Source organism: Heterodontus francisci, chromosome 3 (genome assembly GCF_036365525.1).
Source record: "Heterodontus francisci isolate sHetFra1 chromosome 3, sHetFra1.hap1, whole genome shotgun sequence".
Lineage (NCBI taxonomy): Eukaryota > Metazoa > Chordata > Chondrichthyes > Heterodontiformes > Heterodontidae > Heterodontus > Heterodontus francisci.
Genome location: NC_090373.1, coordinates 109,916,365 through 109,937,860, shown reverse-complemented (window position 1 = coordinate 109,937,860; position 21,496 = coordinate 109,916,365). Strand labels below are relative to the sequence as shown.

Here is a 21,496-nt window from a genome sequence, read left to right as displayed (position 1 = left end):
ATGAAAATTAACTTTTTACAAGAGCAGAGTCTTATTCTTTAAACTTATAATTATGGTTGAGAGATAAAAAAAATTAACTTTAAAAAACCTCATCTTTTATCTCTCTCTCTCAATCCCATCTTTGTTTCCCTCTTTTTCTTTTTCTTTCTGTACATAATTTGACATTGAATTAAATATTCATAACCGACGCTTCCTGGTTCAAAATTTGTGCTGCTCTGTAGCGATCCGTAAATCTGATTAAGTCGCTTGTTGCTTGTCCAGTTCACACAGGGCCCAGATACCCTGTAGATGGTGCTGCAATCAAAATGGCTCTAATCGCTGCAGGTTCCAGTACAAAGGCCCAATGAAAGTCTTGATGCTAAGAAAATGTTATCCCTGGCTGGGGAATTTAAACATGGGGTCACTGATGCAGAACAAGGGGTCGGCCATTTAGGACTGAGATGAGGAGAAAGTTATTCACTACCTATAATATATAGAAAGCTTCTTCCTGCTTTTATATCCACAGAACTAGGTTAGAATAAGTGTCTGATATTTTAGATGATAATATATCATATAACTTTTACAAAGTTACATTCTTTTCACAGTCTGACTTCTGAATGCATTGAGGATGCATTTCACCATTCAGAATTGGAGACTGGCTCTTGGCCCAATATTATTTTTTTTTTTAAAACTATACGCCGTCTTTTTAATTGTCAGTGCTCCAAATCGTACTTACAGACATTTCAAAAAATAAGCGGCACTAAATTAATGAGTTTCTTCCTTCTACTTTTATACTTACTTCAGAGTTTCTGCCAGAAAGAAACTCTGCTGCACATCGTCATGAGTTGGTTGGCTGGAGTATACGTCTCTAATCCCAGAATATCCAGCAGCTACTCTGCATGTCTTCTCCAGTGCCTAATTTGCAAAGAAAACTATGTAATTGATGACTCCTTTAACAAAAAATTTTGCTATATCAGTTTGATAACAAAAAATCAGATTCAACACTTTTTTCCATCTCAGGACTCTTAACATGCTCAAAACCCATAGCAAACACCAAAATTTATCAGGTTAATATATTGCTTACACAAAAATAGATTTTCTTTGCGCAAAACCATTTCTATTTATTGCAATGTAATCAAATTGATCAAAGCTTGAAGTGAATAGCATAGATGTATTTAATGGGAAGCTAGATAAGCACATGAAGGAGAAAGGAATAGAAGGATATGCTGATGGGTTTGGAAGAAGAATGGTGGGGGGTGGCTTGTGTGAAGCATAATCACTGGCATGGACCTATTGGGCCACATAGATACTTTGTAAAACTTCATCTTGACCGATGAGTGAAACATTTTATTGCGCACTGTAAGACAGAATTTATGCAGGATGCTTTAGTATTAATATTGTTCCATCAAAAATTAGTACATTCATACTTGTGAACACATAGACAAAGCTTGCTTGAGCCAAGTCCCTTTTTAAGGCAAAACTGATTATTAGAGGAAAATTAATAACAATGCATGTTAAAAACCAAGATTGATGGATGAAGGGTAACTCTCTCTGCCAATTGCAAGGGACCTACCTGACATGAGTTTAAATCTAGCCATAGTGCTAGATGTCCAGTGCACAAAGCTGCTCACAATTCTGGCTAACTTGTTAATCTAAGTGAAGTGCGTTAGAATGATTGTGAGTGGAGAAAATTAGAATTAGTTTGGTGCACTAAGAGACTCGAGGGGTATTATTGGGGCAGACAGCTTTGCTCGGCATCCCACCTGTAAGTTATTAACAATGACACTAGGATCAAAAAGCAAAAATGACTTCCATTTAAAGCACCATTATCATTTTTAATAAGCTAAACCAATTCAACAAAAATTATGCTAGCAACAGCCTCAAGCAGCTTGGTTAATTTCATGGATATATTTGCACATGTTAAGAATTGAGAGCCAATTTCACACATGCATGCTCCTGGTGGAGAGTCTCACCTGCTGAGAATGTATATTAGGAGAATATGGGCCATTCCCCAAAATTTAACTAAAGTAAAAGGACAGAAATACTGCACTTGTCATTTCCCAATATGCCTTCCCAACAGGCTGAACACTCTGCTCTTCAATCCGAATACTACTGTTCCTATTTTTAACATATCCTCAAAAGCATTACAGAAATTGGTACAAAATAGTTTGTCAGTTAAATGAATAACTTTACCTAGAAAATCTTGCTGTGTGCACAATGATCTTTGGTCAGTACTTTTCATTTTTATACTAAGTAAATGGTACTACAGTGATTAAGACAATTAATAAGCATATTTTAGAAGTGCTGAGTTTGGGGCAATCAGTAGCTCCTGTATAGCCATTATATTCATCCATCACAGAAGCTGCTATCACAGTGTAACTCCAGCAATTTAGATAGCTCATTAATTACACTTTAATTTTTGTTTGTAAACTCTGATTCTAAATTAATTGACCATTTTTAAACACAATTCACATTAACTGAGATGCATGCTCTATAATTCTGGATATACAGTATTTAACTGGTTACGGCACTTAGTTTATAGTAACTAAATGATAACCATAGGGTAATTTACCATAGAGATGACTGTGGACAAGGGAAGGATGAAAGTAAAACAGTTGCATGAGTAATATGTAACTGTTTCTTGGCACAATACATAAAGCAGAGTAGCAGGGCAGGCGTTATATCACATTTAGCACAGTCAACCAGAAATGATTGGCCACTTACCTCCAGACAAATGTGTGTTTCTAGTGAAATGAGATTCACCCTTCAGCACAGAGTGGAACTCCCACTGACACTAGTGAGCAGCCGGCTGCTTGGCTGGCATGCAACGCGAGACAATCGCCGAATAGTTAACTGTCTATTTGAACTGGGATGTGAGATGGACATAGGAAATAGGAGGAGGAGGAGTAGGCCATTTGGCCCGTCTAGCTTGCTTTGCCATTCAAACAGATCATGGCTGATCATCTACCTCTATGACATTTTTCCCCACTATCCAGACATCTATTGATTTCTGTCTTGAACATGCTCAATGATGGAACTTCCACAGCCCTCTGGGGTAGAGAGTTCCACAGATTTACCACCCTCTGAGTAAAGAAATTCCTCCTTATCTCAGTCATATCTCATAGAGTCTCTATGACCCTAAATGGCCTGCCCCTTATTTTGAGACTGTGTACCCTGGTTCTAGGCTCACCAGCCAGAGGAAACATCTTATCTACATCTACCCTATCACGCTCTAAAAATTTTGTAAGTTTCAAAGAGATCACCTCTCATTCTTCGAAACTCTAGAGAATACAGGCCCAGTTTCTGCAATCTCTCCGCATAAGACAATCCCGCCATTTCAGAGATTAGTCTGGTGAACTTCTGTTGCGCTTCCTCTATGGCAACTATATTCTTCCTCAGAAAGGGAGACCAAAACTGTACACAATAGTCCAGCTGCAGTCTCACCAAGGCTTTATACAATTGCAGCAAGACATCTTTACTCCCGTACTCAAATCCCCTTGCAATGAAGGCTAACAATACCATTTGCCTTCCCAATTGCTTGCTGCACCTGCATACGAGCTTTTAGTGACTCATGAACAAGGGCACCCAGGCCCCTTTGGACATCAACACTTCCCAACCTCTCACCATTTAAGAAATACTCTGCCTTTCTGTTTTTTTTGCCCAAAGTGGATCACTTCACACATTGACATTATATTCCATCTGCCATGATCTTGCCCATTCACTTAGCCTGTTCAAATCCCCTTGAAGCCCCCTTGCATCCTCCACACTATTTATATTCCCACCTAGTTTTGTGTCATCAGCAAATTTGGAATTATTACATTTGGTTCCCATATCCAAATTATTTATATAGATTGTGAACAGCTGTGGCCCAAGCACTGATCCTTGCGGCACCCCACTAGTAACAGCCTGCCACCCTGAGAATGACCCATTTATTCCTACTCTCTGCTTTCTGTCTGTTAACCAATGCTCAATCCATAGCAGTATATTACCCCTAATCCCATGTGCTCTAATTTTGTTTACTAACCTCCTGTGTGGGACTTTATCAAAAGCCTTCTGAAAATCCAAATACACCACATCCACTGGTTCTCCTTTATCTATGTTACAAGTAACATCCTAAAAAATGCTCCGACATGATTTCCCTTTCATAAATCCATGTTGACTCTGCCCAATCGTACCATTATTTTCCAAGTGTCCAGTTATTTAACCCTTGTTACTAGATTCTAACATTTTCCCTACAACTGACATCAAACTAACAGGTCTGCAGTTCTCTGTTTTCTTTCTTGCCTACGTCTTAAATAATGGGGTTACATTTGCTACTTTCAAGTTTGCAGGAACCCTTCCAGAATCTATAGAATTTTAAAAGATAACCACCAATGCATCCACCATCTCTTTCGCCACCTCCTTCAAAACTCTGGGATGTAGCTCATCTGGTATGGGGGATTTATCAACTTTCAATCCAATTAATTTTTTTGAGTACTACCTCTAGATACTAATTTCTTTCAGTTCCTCATTTTTACAAGTCCCTTGGTTTCCTATTATTTCGGGGAGATTTTTTGTGTCTTCCTCCTTGGAGAGAGAGACAAAGTAATTGTTTAGTCTCTCTGCCATTTCCCCATTCTCCACCACAAATTTTCCTGTCTCTGCCTGTAATGGACTCACATTTGTCCTGGCTAATCTTTTCCTTTTCACATACCTAAAGAAGCTTTTACAGTCCGCCTTTATGTTTCTTGCTAACTTACATTCATATTCTCTTTTCCCTTTATCAGTTTCTTGGTTCTTTGTTGGAATCTAAATTGCTCCCAAGTCTCAGGCTTATCACTTTTCCTGTCGACCTTGTAAGCCACTTCCCTTGATCTAATGCAATCTTTAACTTCTTTTGTTAGCCACAGTTGATTCACCTTTCCTGTTGGTATTTTGTGTATTAGAGAAATGTACATTTGTTATAAACCGTGTAATACTTCTTTAAATACTAGACATTGCCTGACTACCTTCAAATATTTTAATGTTTTTTCCCAATCCACCAGTCAACTTGTCCCTCATACCTTCATAGGTATGGACAGTATTTCTAACAAAAATAGCAAGAACACTATGATAGCTGAATTAGAAGTTCAAACATTAGATATGGAGTAGTTGCATAATGAAATCGACAATGATCAATAGGAACACTCGTGGGGGGGGGGGGGGGGGGGGGGTGATCTGAGTCCAAATGGGAGCACTTACATGACTCTATTGGCACACTGAGCATCAATGATTTTGCATTTCGAATCAAAAGTTCCTGGTCCAGAGCTTCAGTGAGGGGAAAAATCCTTCTCTACTTTTACACTACAAAGCAACGGCTGCTGCTCGATACCTCCAGGAACCAAATAATTTCTGTTTGTTCCCGCCAACAACCTTTTGCTCAGCACATACTAATTAACCTGAGCAAACTAATCTTTTGAATTTACGGGAGGGCCTGAAAAATATTCTCTCTATTTCCCTACTCATATAACACAAGATGAGTCCCACTTATTCTAAAAAGGGACGATTACAGGCTGTCAGTATTAGGGGTGGCAATGGCTCTGAGATACAACTGGGGGCCAGAAAGAGAGGATGGAGAGTGAAAGCATTTCAATGAAAATGAGGCAGAACTACTTCTATAATCGTTTACTGCAAAGTAACAGTTTTTTTTTTTAGAGATACAGCACTGAAACAGGCCCTTCGGCCCACTGAGTCTGTGCCGACCATCATCCACCCATTTATACTAATCCTACACTAATCCCATATTCCTACCACATCCCCACCTGTCCCTATATTTCCCTACCACCTACCTATACTAGGGGCAATTTATAATGGCCAATTTACCTACCAACCTGCAAGTCTTTTGGCTTGTGGGAGGAAACCGGAGCACCCGGAGAAAACCCATGCAGACACAGGGAGAACTTGCAAACTCCACACAGGCAGTACCCAGAATTGAACCCGGGTCGCTGGAGCTGTGAGGCTGTGGTGCTAACCACTGCGCCGCCCTGTTGTAGTGAAGAAAGTTATAAAAAAATTATGTGCAAAACATCGAAGTTAAAATCATTCTCGGAGTGGAGAAAGATAATCAACAATGATAATAAGCTAAGAATGGGAGTCTGATAATACACTGAGAACTTGATGATTGCAAGGTTAGCAGAAGGCTTACGACTGATGGTGTTACGCCAATGCGCTTTGTTGAATGATAATTTTCTTTAATCCACTGACTGACGATCTGAATTTATATATTTTTAAAAAGACATTTTTAAAAAGACCAGCCAAAAGGGTGACTTTTCTGGCAGCTAAAGATGGCTACCTAATTTGCAACACTGTTTCCTACACTGCAATGCTTGTGAGGAGGGAGACAAAATGTCTGCTCATGCCCCAGCAAGAACCAAGACCCAGGAAGTTTAAAGGAACTACCTGTTCTTTTTAGCAAGCGAGAAATACTGCTAACTGCTATGCTTGAAGGACTGAGTCACTTTCATGTGACAAGCCCCTCCCCATCTGTGGTTTTAAGCTTGTGTCTTTCTGCAGCAGGGAAAGGAGAAGCAACTGGACTCTGACACGTGTAGACTCAAGTGGGGGTCCCTCTCTCTCCATTCCAGCTTGAAAGCTTTCAAATCCTGCCGGTTGACTGATCACCTTTGCATTCTCCGTCTACAACCAGAAACCCTGTTGGAGAAAATCATCCACATTGCTGTCTCCAAGAGACCCACCAAACCAGTCATCTACCTATTCAAACTAAAAGCCTCAGAACCATTGAATTCAGCTAGAAGTTAGCCAAATCACCAATCTTCGCAGACTATATAACCCTTTTTTTCTAAGGACTCTAACTCAACCAATCTACCTTTCTCCACTCTGTAACCTGTGTGTGTGTAAACCTTTAGTGTGTGTTTGTGTGTGCGAGAGAAAGATGGTGTGTTGTTTCTTCATTTTATTAGTTTGGTTAGGTACAATAAAATTAACCTCTTTGTTAACTCAACAAAACCTGTCCAATTGGTTCTTGTTGTGATCATAGCATGTAAGTAATCATACACCTACTGAATTGGCCAGTACATACACTTTAACAAAGAATTAAACCTGTTGTGGTCTAATAAGGTGACAGAATAGAGGGATGCCCTTCGACCCCTCCTCACTTGACCATAACAGAAATTTGGGGGCTCACGTCTGGGATCAAACCCAAAAACAAATGGGAAATTGGAAGTGGGAAACCAAATTGATCTCTAGCAATAAATTAAAACCTTCAGTACAGGTTTCCTTGTGGTTTTCAGTGCTAGAGTACTAAAATGTCCACATTCAAGGCCAGTGCCTTCCTAGAACAGAGTGAAGTAACTTGGGCCAGGATAAAAGTCCTATCTGTTGAAGAGTTGAGGAATGTAGCTGGGCAGTTACAGATTACTATCCATCCAAAAGCTAGGAAGCCTGAAATCCTAAAACTTATGGCCAACGATTTTAAAATTGACACTGAAGAACCAGAGACAGGCATATAATCTGAAACAGACAAAGTAACGTTAGTTAAGGTACAACTAGAACAGAGGAGACTAGAATTAGAATTTCAGTAAAGAGAGAAAGAAAGAGCTTTCCAGAAGGAGAAGGAGGAAACGGAGTTAAGGCAGCTCGAACTAGGGGAAGACCCAATACAACCAGTGAAGGCACTGCTAGTGAGGGAGCTACCCCTCGCCTAGGACTGGGTGGTGAGCTCTTAAAATTCTCCCAGTTGATACCAAAGTTCAATGAAGGGGATGTGGAAGCATTTTGCATCACTTCTGAAAAGCGTGCAAAACAGTTGAAGTGACCAGTAGACAGCTGGACACTATTATTGCAAAGCAAACTAACAGGAAAAGCCCATGAAGTTTATTCACTGTTATCTGATGAGAGTTCATTAGATTATGAGATGACTAAAAATGTTATCCTGAGTGCATATGAGCTAATACCGGAGGCGTGCCACCAAAAGTTCTGAACTCTCTGAAAGCAGCCTGAACAAACTTACATCGAGTTTGAATGGGTTAAACAACTTGCTTTTCATCAGTGGATATGGGCACGTAAGTTAAAGTCCACCTGTAAAAACCTCAGAGGCGTGATCCTCCTCGAGGAGTTCAAAAACTCGCTTCCCCTATCCAGAAGAAACCACGTGGAGGAACAAAAGGTTCCAAGAGTCAAGCAGCCAGCAATCCTGAGTGATGATTATACACTTTATTACGCGTGCTTCCTTTTTTGTTAAATTTTGAAAATTAATGATTTAAAACTGAAAAGGAGTCCATGGGTTTTTTTTTTTTACACAAGGGTCACAGAGGTCTGGATTGTAAACAGTTATTGGAAGGCAGCAGGGGCTGTTTTTGACTTGGGGAAAGATTTTTACTAAGAAGTGACAGGTCATGATTTATAGGGGCCAAGAGGCTTGATTCTGGTGACCTTGTTTTTGGTTTCACTTTGGGCAGTGAGTTGGGGTATAGATAATGGTTTGAAAAGTCAGTTGGAGAAAACTTGCCAAGACAGCAACACCCAACTCAGTCTGTTCCAGCTCTTTGATAAAGCCTTCCAGTTTTCCATCTCTTGAGAAGCAAGTGCAAGAAACTGCCTGAAACCCCAGTTACTGCAATTTTTGCTGGAAAGCCTGCCCAAGCTGATCTGCAACTTCAGCTGACAAGAACTGTTCTGGGATGATCCGAACGACAGCCGTCTATATGTATTTTGGACGCCAAACCAGAAAAGGACTTCTGACATCTTTTTATAAATTCTCTTTAAGAATTAGCAAGTATTTTGGCCAACATTTTGTTTGGACTGGAGCTCTAAACAGTAAATCTCTCTACTTTTTCAGTTAACTGGTGTATATGTGTATGCGTGCATGTGTGAGAGAGAGAGAGGTTAAGGTAAAAAGGGAACTTTCATATTTCTCTCTGTGTGCTTATGCTTTGCTTCCTTACTGGTTAAGACTTGTTTTACAATTAGATTAGAGATACAGCACTGAAACAGGCCCTTCGGCCCACCGAGTCTGTGCCGAATATCAACCACCCATTTATACTAATCCTACACTAATCCCATATTCCCAACAAACATCCCCACCTGTCCCTATATTTCCCTACCACCTACCTATACTATTGACAATTTATAATGGCCAATTTACCTATCAACCTGCAAGTCTTTTGGCTTGTGGGAGGAAACCGGAGCACCCGGAGAAAACCCACGCAGACACAGGGAGAACTTGCAAACTCCACACAGGCAGTACCCAGAATCGAACCCGGGTCCCTGGAGCTGTGAGGCTGCGGTGCTAACCACTGCACCACTGTGCCGCCCCAAAAATTTAATTAATTGAATTGAAATTCCATCAGCTGCCGTGGTGGGATTTGAACACATGTTCCCAAGGCATTAGCCTGTGCCTCTGAAGTGCTAGTCAAGTGACATTAACACAATGCCACAATCTGATAATTTTTGTTGTTTATTAAAGAAACCTAGTTGGTTATTCTGGGATAAAAATAGAGTCTATGATTGACCATATCAGTAAGTGGGAAAAAATTTAAATATATGTTGTGACCTGTGGAGAAGTGGAACTAGAATAAACAGTACACTCCTCCCACCTCGGTAGTAACAACTTATTCACAAGTCCTTGGAAACCCTTCCCCAGTCACCTCTAATAACCTGAAAAGGATAGAAGGTGCGAGAGTGATAGGAGGATGAACAGCTGTGAGCGAGAAGGGAGGGCTGGAAACAGAGGGGGCCCTCGTCAGGCCAAAAAGGAAGGTGCTGAGAACAGGAGTGACGCCCGAAAGCTTGTATGTTTCCATTGTAACAAGGCAGGTCATCTTCGAGCTGACTGCTTCCAAAGGTTTAGTCAGGGTACACCAGACCAGTGAAGGAAAAGGGGCCCTGATGGAAAGCACAGCAGACCAGGCTGTAGCTTTAACTGTGGTAGTAAATCCCAGTAAACCTACTACTGAGTGTGCGGGAAAACTTAAAATTCTTGAGAGTTACCAGGGTTTTATGTCCGGAGGAACAGTGACCCCATACCCCTCGAGTGAGGCGACTAAGCCCATAGTCATACTTACTTAGGGATACAGGGGCCACACAATCCCTTCTGCTGGGAAAAGGCATGACCTTTTCCCCAGAGAGTGTATTGAATGCTAGAGTGCAAGTAAATAGTATGGGAGGTAAGTATATGCCCATACCTTTATAGCAGGTGCACCTGGAGTCCAACCTAGTTTCAGGACTGGTAACGTGGGGATTGTCCCTAGCTGTGGATGGGGTCAACCTGTTCCTGGGTAATGATCTGGCTGAGGTGAAGGTGGTAGTTTCCGCAGAGGTTTTAGAAAGACCAAAAGAGGTCAGGGAGACAGAACAGTTATAGGAAAAGGTCCCTGACATTTTTCATGACTGTGTGGTGACCCAGTCCGTGGCCAAACAAGCTCTGTCAGAGAAGGCTGAACTGGCACTGCAGGCAGATAGAATCACAGAATGGTTACAGCACAGAAGGAGGCCATTCGGTCCATCATGTTTTTTTTATTCATTCATGGGAAGTGGGCGTCACTGGCTATGCCAGCATTTATTGCCCATCCCTAATTGCCCTCGAGAAGATGGTGGTGAGCTGTCTTCTTGAACCGCTGCACTCCACGTGAGGTAGGTACACCCACAGTGCTGTTAGGAAGGGAGTTCCAGGATTTTGACCAAGTGACAGTGAAGGAACGGTGATATAGTTCCAAGTCAGGATGGTGTGCGACTTGGATGGGAACTTGCAGGTGGTGATGTTCCCATGCATCTGCTGCTCTTGTCCTTCTAGGTGGTAGAGGTCGCGGGTTTGGAAGGTGCTGTCTGAGGAGCCTTGGTGCATTGCTGCAGTGCATCTTGTAGATGGTACACACTGCTGCCACTATGCATTGGTGGTGGAGGGAGTGAATGTTTCTGGATGGTGTGCCAATCAAGCGGGCTGCTTTGTCCTGGATGGTGTCGAGCTTCTTGAGTGTTGTTGGAGCTGCACCCATCCAGACAAGTGGAGAGTATTCCATCACACTCCTGACTTGTGCCTTGTAGATGGTGGACAGGCTTTGGAGACTCAGGAGGTGAGTTACTCGCCGCAGGATTCCTAGCCTCTGACTTGCTCTTATAGTCATGATATTTATATGACTACTCCAGTTCAGTTTCTGGTCAATGGTAGCCCCTAGGATGTTGATAGTGGGGGATTCAGCGATGGTAATGCCTTTGAATGTCAAGGGGAGATGGTTAGATTCTCTCTTGTTGGAGATGGCCATTGCCTGGCACTTGTGTGGGGCAAATGTTACTTGCCATTTATCAGCCCAAGCCTGGATATTGTCCAGGTCTTGCTGCATTTCTACATGGACTGCTTCAGTATTTGAAGAGTTGCGAATGGTGCTGAACATTGTGCAATCATCAGCAAACATCCCCACTTCTGACCTTATGATTGAAGGAAGGTCATTGATGAAGCAGCTGAAGATGGTTGGGCCCAGGACACTACCTTGAGGAACTCCTGCAGTGATGTCCTGGAGCTCAGATGATTGACCTCCAACAACCACAACCATCTTCCTTTGCGCTAGGTATGACTCCAACCAGCAGAGAGTTTTCCCCGATTCCCATTGACTCCAGTTTTGCTAGGGCTCCTTGATGTCAAGGGCAGTCACTCTCACCTCACCTCGAGTTCAGCTGTTTTGTCTATGTTTGAACCAAGGCTGTAATGAGGTCAGGAGCCGAGTGGCCCTGGCGGAACCCAAACTGAGCATCACTAAGCAGGTTACTGCTAAGCAAGTGCTGCTTGATGGCACTGTTTAGATTTAGATTTTAGATTTATAGATTTAGAGATACAGCACTGAAACAGGCCCTTCAGCCCACCGAGTCTGTGCCGACCATTAACCACCCATTTATTACTAATCCTACACTAATCCCATATTCCTACTATGTCCTCACCTGTTCCTATATTCCCCTACCACCTACCTATTCTAGGGGCAATTTATAATGGCCAATTTACCTATTAACCTGCAAGTCTTTTGGCTGTGGGAGGAAACCGGAGCACCCGGAGGAAACCCACGCAGACACAGGGAGAACTTGCAAACTCCACACAGGCAGTACCCAGAATCGAACCCGGATCGCTGGAGCTGTGAGGCTGCGGTGCTAACCACTGCGCCACCTTCCATCACTTTACTGATGATTGAGAGTAGACTGATCGGGTGGTAATTGGCTGGGTTGGACTTGTTCTGCTTTTTGTGTACAGGACATGCCTGGGCAATTTTCCACATTGCCGGGTAGATGTTTGTGCCAGCTCTCTGCAAGAGCAACTCATCTAGTCCCACTCCCCTGCCTTTTCACCACAGCTTGCAAATTTTTTCTCTTCAGATAATTATCCACTTCTCTTTGGAAGGCCTCGATTGAATCTGCCTCCACCACCCCCTCAGGAAGTGCATTCCAGACCCTAACCACTCACTGCATAAATGACCCTACTGTCTGGTTATCGGAAACCTTCTTTGGGAAGTTAGAAGACCCAAAGGATGGGTTAAACAGGTCTTACTTGGTCAAGGCTCAGCAAGCCAACCCAGGGTTATAAATGTTAGCACAGACTGCACAAGCTGAAGCAGAGGGAGTTCCAGAGTGCTACTATTTAAAAATGAGATGCTGATGAGGAAGTGGGGACCTCCTCAGCGACCTGCAGATGAAGAGTGGACAGTGGTTCACCAGGATGTGGTGCCGCCGAGATACCATTGGGAAATACTGAGAATAGCCCATGAGATTCCAATGGCTGGACATGTCGGTATCAGAAAATTCCAAGCTCTTACAAGGCAGCATTTTCACTGGCCACAACTACACAAGGATGTGGTGGTGTTCTTTAAGACTTGCCACACGTGCCAAATTGTGGGGAAGCCTCAACCTGCAATAAAACCTCCACCCCTAATTCCCATACCGGCTTTTGGGAAACCACTCAGCAGAGTGCTGGTAGATTGTATGGGGCCCCTGCTGAAAACAAGAGGGGGCTATCAATATCTTCTCACCATTATGGATGTGGCTACCCGATTTCCAGAAGCTATTCCTTTAAAAAATATCACTGTCAAGGTAGTGGTGAAGGGGCTAACACAATTCTTTACCAGATATGGGCTGCCTGCTGAGATCCAGTCAGATCAGGGCACAAATTTTATGTCCAGTATTTTTCAAAAGGTCATGGGTAATCTGGGCACAACACAGCTCAAGTCCTCAGCCTACCACCCACAGTCACAATGGGCTGTAGAACAGTACCACCAGACCCTAAAGACAATAATCAGAGCATACTGCTATCAGTACCCATATGACTGGGACAAAAGGACGAATTTCTTCTATTTGCTACCAGAGACTCACCTAATGAGTCCACTTGCTTTAGTCCCTTTGAATCAGTTTATGGCCACGAGGTGAGAGGTCCACTAAAACTAATCAAGGGGAGGTTTTTGACACAGGGTCGAATCTTCCCTATCAGACTACGTCTCTATGTTCCGAGAAAGGCTCACGAGAGCCTGTGCAGTGGCTCAGGAACACCTAAAAATCTCCCAGACAACTATGAAGAGGCAGACAGATGAACCGTCCCAAGGCCAGAACATGCAGACCATGTGTTAGAGCTATTACCAATACAGGGAAAACCATTGAAAGCCCAGTTCAGTGGCCCGTACAGAGCAGTAAAGAGAACTAGTCAGGTGAATTATATAGCTGACACCCCAGATTGTAGGAAAAAGCAAAGGCTGTGCAGCATCAGTATGTTAAAACGGTATCACAGCCGGGAATGGGACAAACAAGCACAGGTCTGTCAGGCAGTCAGGAAAGACGAAGGTGAAAGGGACAATGAGGATTAGTTAGAGGGAGGCCTGGAGGGTTCTCAAATCGAACCCCCTAGGGAAATTAGACACCGTACTCTCCTATTTAAATGCAGAACAGAGGGGGGACCTAACAAAGCTTTTCACAGCGTTTAAAGGGATCGTCAGGGACAAATCAGGGTGCACAACCCAAAACCAACACAATGTGGATGTCGGAGAGACCTCTCCCACAAAATAAAATCCCTATCGCCTAGGTCTCAGGGAACTGATCCAAGTTCAGGAGGAAATTCAGTATATGCTGGAGCACAAACTGATTGAGCCCAGTCAGAGCAGTTGGAGTTCCGCAGTTGTGCTGGTGCCCAAACCTGATGACTCAACAAGGCTCTGTATTGATCACAGAAAAATTAATGCAGTGACCAGAGCTAATTCCTATCCAATTCCCTGCCTGGAAGACTGTGTAGAGTAGGAAACGCTGCCTACGTAACCGAAATAGATTTGTTAAAAGGGTACTGGCAGGATCCATTAACCCCCGAGCTAAAGAGATCTCAGCTTTTATCACCCCAGATGGCTTATTCCAGTGGCGGGTGATGCCCTTTGGATTAAGAAATGCACCAGCCACCTTCCAAAAGCTGATAAACCAGGTAATCGCTGGCCTGCCCAACTGTGTAGTGTACCTGGATGATCTGTTTGTGTATAGTGACATGTGGGAAGCCCTCTTCCAAAGATTACAGTTGGCTGACCTTGTGGTAAATCTTGCCAAGAGCGAGTTCGCTAAAGCTCAAGTAACCTACCTAGGGCATACTGTGGTTCAAGGGAGAAAGTTGCCTAGAGAAGCAAAGGTACAGGCGCTGATAGATTTCCCTGTCCCCACGACCAAACGGGAAATAATGCGATTTTTGGGGATGTGTAGGTTTTACCGCAAGTTTGTCCCAATCTTCAGCACTATACCCGCCCCACTGACAGACTTGTTACAGAAAGAAACAAAGGTAGTGTGGTCAGAGAGGTGCCAAACAGCTTTTGAAAGGCCGAAAGCCACCTTAAGCAATGAAACAGTGCTGGCAGCTCCAAATTTAACAAACCATTTAAGTGGCAGTGGATGCTAGTGACCTAGGAGTAGGTGCCGTCCTGCTCCAAGATGATGATCATTGAGAGACCAGTTGCGTACTTCTCCAACAAATTGAAAAAAAAATCAAAGGAGATACACTAATGTGGAGAATGAAGCCCTGGGACTGTTGCTGGCTCTCAAAAAGTTTGATTGAGAAACAGTAGCCTATATCAACCATAATCCTTTAACCATTGTAGAGAAATTCAAAAGTTATCATGTAAGGCTTTTTCGTTGGAGCCTGCTTCCCTTCTGCACCCTTACCACCTAATGATCATCCACATTGCAGGGAAAAACAATAGAAACATAGAAAATAGGAGCAGGAGTAGGCCAGTCGGCCCTTAGTGCCTGCTCCGCCATTCAAAAAAGATCATGACTGATTGTCTAATTCAGTACCCTGTTCCTGCTTTCTCCCCATATCCCTTGATCCCAATGTGATAGCTGATGCTTTATCTAGGGTTTAGCTCAGCACAGAACCATCCCGGATGAAAAAAAATTAAACCAGAGCACGACTAGGACAGTGAGACTGTTGAGGGTGTGTGTACAATTTCTTTTTAATTTGTGACCTCAATGAAATGTTCCTGTTGTCACATTTCATTCTGCATGGTGGGGAGGTGCTACGCCAATGTGCTTTGTCGACTGGTAATTTTCTTTAATCCACTGACTGGAGATCTAAATTTATATATATTTTTTTAAAAGACATTTTTAAGACGACCAGCTAAAAGGATGACTTTGCTGGCAGCTTAAGATAGCTACCGAATTTGCAACACTGCAATGCTTGTGAGGAGGGAGACAAAATGTCTTCTCGTGCCCCACCAAGAACCAAGACCCAGGAAGTTTAAAGGAACTACCTGCTCTCTTTAGCAAGAGAGAAATACTGCTAACTGCTATGTTTGAATGATTGAGTGACTGCCATGCGACAAGCCCCTCCCCATCTGTGGTTTTAGGCTTGTGTCTTTCTGCAGCAGAGAAAGGAGAAGCACCTGGACTCTGACACGTGCAGACCCAAGTGGGGGTCTCTCTCTCTCTCTCTATTCCACTTCACACTTCACCAAATTTAGCTCCATTTGCCACTGAGTGATGGAGGTGCAGTGATTGTGACTAGTGGTGCAGTTAGTAGGATATGGCATTTGAAGGATGTTGTAGGGTACAGAGGGACATAGATAAGTTGCAGAGCTGGGCTGAGAGATGGCAAATGGAGTTTAATGCGGAAAAGTGTGAGGTGATTCACTTTGTAAGGAGTAACAGGAATGCAGAGTACTGGGCTAATGGGAAGATTCTTGGTAGTGTAGATGAACAGAGAGATCTTGGTGTCCAGGTACATAAATCCCTGAAAGTTGCTACCCAGGTTAATAGGGCTGTTAAGAAGGCATATGGTGTGTTAGCTTTTATTAGTAGGGGGATCGAGTTTCAGAGCCACGAGGTCATGCTGCAGCTGTACAAAACTCTGGTGAGACCGCACCTGGAGTATTGCGTGCAGTTCTGGTCACCGCATTATAGGAAGGATGTGGAAGCTTTGGAAAGGGTGCAGAGGAGATTTACTAGGATGTTGCCTGGTATGGAGGGAAGGTCTTACGAGGAAAGGCTGAGGGACTTGAGGTTGTTTTCGTTGGAGAGGAGGAGGAGGAGAGGTGACTTAATAGAGACATATAAGATAATCAGAGGGTTAGATAGGGTGGATAGTGAGAGTCTTTTTCCTCGGATGGTGATGGCAAACACGAGGGGACATGGCTTTAAGTTGAGGGGTGATAGATATAGGACAGATGTTAAAGGTAGTTTCTTTACTCAGAGAGTAGTAGGGGCGTGGAACGCCCTGCCTGCAACAGTAGTAGACTCGCCAACTTTAAGGGCATTTAAGTGGTCATTGGATAGACATATGGATGAAAATGGAATCGTGTAGGTCAGATGGTTTCACAGGTCTGCGCAACATCGAGGGCCGAAGGGCCTGTACTGCGCTGTAATGTTCTAAAAAAAAAGATGCATTGACTGACCTTGATCATTTGTGTGAGGCCACTGAACTTTTGGTGGCACTGCATCTAAGTCCTTGGGGCTTGACTCCTGGTATTGACCTCCATGGCTCTCTGCTCCCACTGCCTTTTGACCGTTTGTCTGGAGGGTCTCCTGCGGATAGGCGTCTCTCCTCCTTTCCACCTTGTCCAAGACCTCCAGTGTGACATTCAAAAACCTTGGAGCTCTCTCTCTCTCTCCCCCCCCCCCCCCTGCTGTGCCATTGCTCACTCTTTCCCAGGTCAAGTTCTTTTCAACTTTGACTCCCAGCACCTGTTCCAGCTACAATGCACCTTTTAAGCAGCGCAGGCTAGCCATTCATGATATTGACCCCCTGCTGATGTGTCTGGGCAATGAACAGTGCTGTTAGCACTGGCTATACACACAGCTCATTCAAATGAGCATGGTGTGATGCCTGCGCTGCAATCAATGAACACAGGTTAATTGTACTGCGCAATCCCCATGCCCATTTTTGGGGACTATCCAATTTAGCCGCCATTGAGTTTTTCTCTCTCATAGGATGATGACCAGATGAGGGCCAAATGGATCATGAAAAAAAAACTGGTCTTGTAACAGTAGCTACTACTCATAATCGTGGAAATATAACTTATGAATAGAAAAACCACACTGCTGCCAAATCTATGGTATCCTACTAAGGTAGAGAGAAATTCACATACCTGAACAGCTTCCCAACCCCACTGCCTGTACTTGGGGTCGTGGGTTAGCCTCCACATGTACATGTGTGTCTCAATGACTTCAGGACGCAGAATGTAATATTTCTCATTTTGTCTTGTTGCAATAGCTTCAACACCGCCATCAAACCTGAAGGCCTCAGGACCTAATTTTGTGGCTGGAAATTAAGTGTAGGCTTACAGAATTTAACCATGTAACAAATAATATGTACATTTCAGTTGAGATGCTAATACATATCAAATTAATTTGCTCCAAAACTGTTATGTAACAAATTTGAAATGAGTAACTTTTAAAACTGTTCTCCTCAGAAAGGTGTTTGATTCAGAAATTACATGAAAAATAGCTTGATTATAAATAAGTAAGGAAACACAAATTTCTGTGAATAGAAATGGTTTATGATATCACAAAGCTTAATTAGAATCTTTAAATACTGACATTTTGCTCAAAACAACTGAGGGAGGGATGAGTATAAAACAGAATGCTAAAATGATCTGTTCAAGGTTGGAGACTTTTTATCTGGTCTTGGTTCTCATTTGCAATTTTCAAATTGCCAATAGGATAGCAGTTAGTGGTGGGGTGCCAAAGATGATGGCTTCTGCCGTCTTAAAGTTTAACTGGAAGAAATTGCAGTGCATCCAGAGCTGAACGTCAGATAAGCAGGCTGACAACAGAGACGCCATCAAGGGCCTGGCAGAAGTGGTGAACAGATAGTGAAAATCTCTCTTTCTTACAGTAAAGACATCATTAATACAATTAAACCCACTGACTAATGGCAATTTGCTTTAACTACACAGCAGATCGTCTTATGGTTTTCCATATTGCATGAGGAAAAGTGTTCCGCTCTCTTATTTACACTTCTAACCTAGACGAGCTCATTTAAACGTATAATTTCCTTGACCTTCATTTCCTGTTTAATATTAGTTAAATGGCATTTTTTGGAGGCAGTCTTCCCTATGAATCCAGGCCCAAATTCTCCCCTCATGTTAGGTACCCATAAATCTAAGTCCTGCTTCTGCGCCTACTTTAATCCTTCCGCATGCCCGGAGTTTTTATCCTTAGCAAAAATACAGCAGGAAGGAATAACATGCTGTGCCTCACCATCCTTGCTACCATCTGCTGCAGCATACTTATGACGAGAGTGTTATTCGGAAAAATATGCACAAGTAGAAGAATGAAATGGCATCAGGGTTTGCTAAGACTAGCTTTAATGCCCTATGGTAAGAAAAAGTGACCAGGGCTCCTGCTCCTCATTACTATGGACAGTAAACAACATGACAAATGGATGGGGCTGACTGGGCTGTTTCCATGCTCTGTATTTTAAGTATTTTGACGATCCTTATGGAATTGTGCCTGTGTAAATGATAGCTACACCTGATCCTGCTGTCACCCATGATGCTTCCTGCGGTTGAATTAGCTGTTGATATTCACTGATAATGGTTCATGTGTGAACAATGAACAATTGGAAAAGTTGCCAATGGACAACTGAGCACCTCAGCAAAGGATCAACTTCTTGGGAATGGGAAAAAAAATTGTTGAGAATAAAAGTAAATTAACTTCACCACTGACATTAAACAGATGGGCCTACCTGAACGGTCATAAGACTCATGGCAAGTACGTGCAATCTCAGCAGCCAGTTCCATGTGATGACCACTTCTTTCTTCAGGGGCACCATCTGCCCCTAGTGCGAACATTCCTCCAGCAAAACACGTCAGATGTCCCATCTTGTGCTCAAGTAATCCACCTTTCCATTCAGCAATATATTTAAGGCCTCCATTGGATTTTCTAATCAAATGGGTCTCAATTGCCTAAGTGAATAATGAAATGTTGCTTAAAATGTTTTCCAGGTCAAATATTTTGCTGCAATATGAACAATTAGTCTGGTCATAAGCAAACTTCTAGTATGCACATGGTTCTTTCACTGCACTGTTATTGCCAGTTTTATCAGAGTTAGCAATACTTTGGCCACTTTGAATTACTGTTCATTTTTCTCCATTAATGAACCACCCATTGCTGTGAGCTGCAGTGATGCTGAGATCACCAAACACAAACAGTTAATACTCTTCCAAAATCATCCAGCAAAACACTCTAAATGGGAGCTGGATTCAGTTAAGAACCATTCACCAGACCCCTTTATTTCCAGTGTGGTTTCTAGGGTAGTTTGATACTATTGCAATACCACTTTTGCCATTGGACTATTTTCAACCATTTATTTGCTGTCAACTCCAACATTCAAATTATTTTAAGAAAAAGAAATCTCGTACTTCAATGAAACAAAATACCTACTTTTTGAAAAAAATACACATTAATTCCCTTCCAGCAGCTGCATTAATATTCAGTAAAAGAAAATTAGGACTGCTGCAAATTTGCCTGAATTGCTGAGTTAATGAACACAATTGCTGTATGCCTCTGAATGAATAAACAAAACCACTCAGAGCATGTGCAGAGCAATCGCCAACTCATCAGCGCATCCAAACATTTGCCAGCTTGCCAGTATGAATCTGTGCATGTGCGTGGTGACGTCGCCACATAATGATGTCTGAGCATTGCCTCACCCTTCATAAGTCGTGATCGCCGCCTCAATCATCGCTTCTCTTCCCCACTCCCACCCGCATCCGTCTACTCGCCGCTTGTTCCCAGCCTTGTCACCCCCACCGCTTCTCTAAGCGGCGGGAGAAAGCGACGAGCTGAGGGGCACAGGAGGCAGTGGCGAGCAGTCGGTAGCAGGAGGGAGCCGCGAGCAGATGGGCGTAGGAGGGAGCGGCGAGCAGTCGGAAGCAGTGGAAGGGAGTGGTGAGTGGACGGGTGCAGTTGGGAGTGGTGGAAGGGAGTGGTGAGCGGACGGGTGCAGTTGGGAGCGGTGGAAGGGAGTGGCGAGAAGACGGGCACTGGAGGGAGCGACGAAGAGAAGTGGCACTCGTCGTAGGCAGCGGGAAACTGAATGCAATGATTGGGGCGCTGATTGTGGAAGGGAGCGGGGTACTGTGTGATGGGGGGGGGGGGGGTGGATGGAGGCGGTGACTGCAGCCATTGACAGTGAGGGAGTTTGGGTTCAATTCATTTTTTGTGTTAAATTGAACAGCGCTATATTTATTACTGGCAGCTGCCTGAGATGTCAGAGACAGTGAGGTGGATTTTATGCACCTGCCGCCAGGAGCGGCGGTGGGTGAAAAAAAGTCGGGCCGTGCGCCGCCTTGCCACTGCGCTCCATCTCGTGGCAGCCCACGATAATATGCTGGTCAGGCTGCCCCCAACCCATTCACATGGAGGGGGTGGGCTCTCAGACTGTGTGCAGACGCTGGTGCCATTTTTAAAGCCCTAAAGCGCTAATTTAAATTTGTTATACCCCTCCCCCCACTGTACTGATTAAAAATCTGCCACCCCTTTCCCACCCCTCAATAACAAGAACATTCATTATTTGCCCTCTCCCCTAGTAAAGCACTTGACCTCCCCCTCACCCACCCCAAACTGAACAAACCCCTTCCCACCATCCCAAAATGATGTAAATTTGACTCCATCCCCCCGTTCCCCCCCCGCACTATAAATCTTAATTTCCCCCTTCCCCAACACCGCGGCGCCTGCTTTCCCTAGACGGGAAAGTGAAGGCACGTGAATGCCGGCTGCCACTCAGAGGATCGTGGCCCGATGGTAAGATTGGAGTCAATTTTATTTAAATGTATGCAGTCTGCTAATGTTAATATTTTAATACAGGTCCCGTTACTGAGCGGCGGGGTGGGGGGCCTCACCGTCGCCGTGAAGATCGGGCCTTGCCTTCCCGTCGTTGGGTTCCGTGGCGGGCCACTGCCGGAATGATCTTCTGGCACCCCCCCTCCCCCCACCCACGCCCCACGACTGAGCCCAATGTCAGGAGCTTTGTAAAATCCCGACCAGTGACGTTTCAGTCGATGAGGCTGCATTAGCGCACGTGCCAGTACTGTACCACCTAGCG

General features: G+C 43.7%; 1 protein-coding gene across 1 annotated transcript in view; it reads right to left on the bottom strand.

Moving 5' to 3' along the window:
* Positions 1-21,496, bottom strand: part of man1a1 (mannosidase, alpha, class 1A, member 1) — a 511,026-nt gene that overhangs the window by 7,514 nt on the left and 482,016 nt on the right. Inside the window, exons 9-11 of the mRNA XM_068025440.1 lie at positions 19,136-19,355; positions 17,535-17,707; positions 779-894 (exon numbers count right to left, since the gene is read on the bottom strand). Of these exons, the coding sequence (XP_067881541.1) occupies positions 779-894; positions 17,535-17,707; positions 19,136-19,355 (509 nt within the window). The remainder of the gene's footprint in view (positions 1-778; positions 895-17,534; positions 17,708-19,135; positions 19,356-21,496) is intronic.